The following is a 3187-nucleotide window of genomic DNA, read 5'->3' on the forward strand; positions in this document are numbered from 1 at the left end:
TTTTTAGTTTTTATTTTCGAGAATAATAAAAATCTATTACTACCAATTGTTTTTAACGGATGCAATTTTTATATTGAATTGCTTCATCGAAGTGAAAAATTTCGTTACAGTGAATTGTTATTGTTGAGAATAGATTAACTCCTCCCGAATATTATCTAATATTGAAATAGTTCTTCTACCAGTATTTTCTCTTTTCCGTCCCTCTTTCAGGCCTGCCTTGTCCTATGACTCGCCATGATGAAAGTATGCGCAGTATTGCCATGGATAAAGAGTTCTGCTCTACGCCATCTGCAGCCAGTTTCAATCGCCAATAGGTAGACAGTTCTGATTTACTTCATCTGTAAAAATAATCAAGCTGGAATCCACAGATATTCGAGGTCATTATTTATTCCAAGCGAGCTTAAAGCTGAAACTATTTAAAGCAAGCATGTTCTGATATTTGAACCCCATCTACTTCCATCTTTATTTATTTATATTTATCATATACATCAGGGACTAATCTACCTTTATATCTATGTATACATAGAGCATATAGCAGTAGGGAATATAATATTTTTTAGATTCATCATACATAAGTTCTGCATATCCATTCATTCTTCTTATTCGTAATGTCAAATTAAGTATTTCAATGGACCGCTTAACTGTTATATCTTGTGCGTTATTTCTTTCTGCTAACCTCTTTGCTGTCATTAGCTTGATTTTACCAGACTGGATTGTTTCTGATGTTGGTGGTAATACTAGACTAGGTCTTTTAAGAAATTGTATGACTATCTATGGTCGTGACCAAGTATGCTTTACTCCTAGTTTGAGATCTGAGTGGACATTAGCGTTGGCCTGTATAGTCTTAGGGTGCTTCGCTGTGTTTATTACAGTACTGTTACTCATTTCTTCCCATTGGCATGACCAAGGAGTACCTTATGCAAGATGGATTGGGTTTTGTGCAATGGGCTTGTTTTGCGCTGCTGCCGTAATTTTCCCTGTTGGATTTACAATGGAAGAAATCGGAGGTGAAGCGTATCAACTTCCAAGTAGTCATCAAGTTGGTTTATCCTACATATTTTTTGTTTTAGCTCTTTGGATTACAGTAATTTCGGAATTGTTTGCTGGCAAAGTGTGCATGCCTCATTTTTAAAACAATATAGTGATTTTTGGATTAGTTTGGCTGAAACATTGCAGCTGGTTGAAATTATTCAAAAGATAAATTATTTCAGTGACTTTGAAAGAACTTGTGTGAAGATTTCCATTTAGGATAATGTGTTATAATGTTTGTTTGATTTTGATTAGAGCTAAAACCTGAAAAACATTGAAAAAATCACAACACAGAAAAAACTCAGAATGATAACTTTGCAGCTTGCTCAAGACAAGCCACTGTGTACATACATATTGCAATTAGTGAACAATCCTGTTGTATTACCTTGGTATTACTGTTAGCTCAATTAGAATGATACAGAAATATTCTTTAACCAGAATCACTGAAAAAATTTACAAGACATGGGATTTAAAAGAATGTCCAAGACAGAATTCAGCTGAAATAAACTTTAAAACTATATAATGGTCTCAAAAAATAAGAACAGAATGCTTAAAGGTTAGCTAAGCTCATAAATAATGAATAGATTTGTTACAAGTCTACAACTCTATTTTGTGAGGCTCTTATTTTAAAATGTTGTATAAAGATGAAAATTATGTAGAAAAGTTTTACTGTTAAGTAGAGTTATATTTATATATTTGCCCAAAAATAACTAATTAATATTAAATGCAATATTTTTGTTAAACATTTTAGTTATAATGGACCTTTAAAATAAGTGTCTAAGTTATTGTAGCAAGATCGGCAGTGAGAAAAATGTTGTAAGTTGTAACAGATCAGATATTATCAAGAGTGTTTTTCAATGAATTAGTATTTTTTTAAATCAAGTTAAAAAAAAACTGATCTATATTTAACATTAGAAAAGAAAAATTTTAAGTGAAAGCATATCTGTCCTGTAATTTCTAATTTTCTATAATAAATAGATTAAAATTTGTTTTCACGTTTAACAATCTATTATGGTAATTTTTTTTCAAAGAAAAAAGAATTATTTCTAGTAATTTGTAGTTAGAATAAAAAAGCATCCTTTATTTTATTCCCAGTTTCAAAATAAAACCTTTTACTGTTATTAAACTTAATGGTAAATGAAAATAAAAACTGAAATTATTCATTCTTTTGCTTGCTGCTATTTTTATTACAAATTTTCATTGAAAATATAGAAATTTGTATTAAAATAGACAATTAAACTTGAAGAGAAAAAATTTTCAAAATGTGTTTGAATGGAGAAATAAATTATGTATCTTATTAATATTTTTTTCTACGGCTAGTACTGAACTTTTGTTCTTCACCTTGGAAGATGCCGGAACTGTTGCTCATTTAACATTACCCAGTGGGCACGTGTGAACCAAAGTCATGGGGCAAGAAGCATTACCCACACCACACTGCCACGGATAACGTTCATAGGGTGGGTCACCTTTACACAGACACAACAGACCCTGTGGCAGAATTTTTTCGCTCTTTCTGTGACATACCTCTCTAATACTAGTATCTTACTGCAAGATACTTAAAAATAACAAATATACATGTTACTAAGTAACAGAAGCGTTAACTTCAAAAAATAAATAAATGAAAAAATTAGATAAAGTAAAAAAAAAAAATTTTAATTTAATAGGTAATTTTTTTTGTTCTAATATTATAGGCGATATTCTCACATTTTGTACGAAGATTATACACTAGTTATTTCCTTTTCCGCATTTAGTAATTCAGCATCACATTAAAAAAATATAAAAAATCGTTAAATCTGTAGCAATAACTATCAACAAAAAAAAAGATCGACGGCGAAATCATGCGAATTTGACCCTTCCAAAGAGGTTACTAAATGCGTGTTTTCATTTCGAGATTCAGTTGTTGTAATAAATAATATTGTATTAAAAATATTGGATTTTAAAAGCTATGTGTAAATCAGTAGTAATAACTGCATGAAAGAATATAATGAAAATTTTTACAAAGAAAACCAAATTTTTTACTTCATTATTCTTTATTTTCTATTACAGTGTAACGTCCCATATCCGGACGTCCCTTTTCCGGAAGGGTCAATTTCCCGGACACTTTTTAACAATCAAAATAAACAAACATTTCTTCATCTTCCCCACTCTCTTACTTTAG

At 30.4% G+C, this 3187-nt stretch overlaps 1 protein-coding gene across 1 annotated transcript; it reads left to right on the forward strand.

The window, feature by feature from the left end:
- The first annotated feature begins 444 nt into the window (after positions 1-444).
- On the forward strand, positions 445-3181 carry LOC107438628 (uncharacterized protein C16orf52 homolog A). Its single transcript, XM_016050958.4, has one exon. It carries the CDS (start codon positions 629-631, stop codon positions 1130-1132), a length of 504 nt encoding a protein of 167 aa, XP_015906444.1. The 5' UTR covers positions 445-628; the 3' UTR covers positions 1133-3181.
- The last annotated feature ends 6 nt before the right edge of the window (positions 3182-3187 follow it).

Source organism: Parasteatoda tepidariorum, chromosome 6 (assembly GCF_043381705.1).
Source record: "Parasteatoda tepidariorum isolate YZ-2023 chromosome 6, CAS_Ptep_4.0, whole genome shotgun sequence".
Classification (NCBI taxonomy): domain Eukaryota; kingdom Metazoa; phylum Arthropoda; class Arachnida; order Araneae; family Theridiidae; genus Parasteatoda; species Parasteatoda tepidariorum.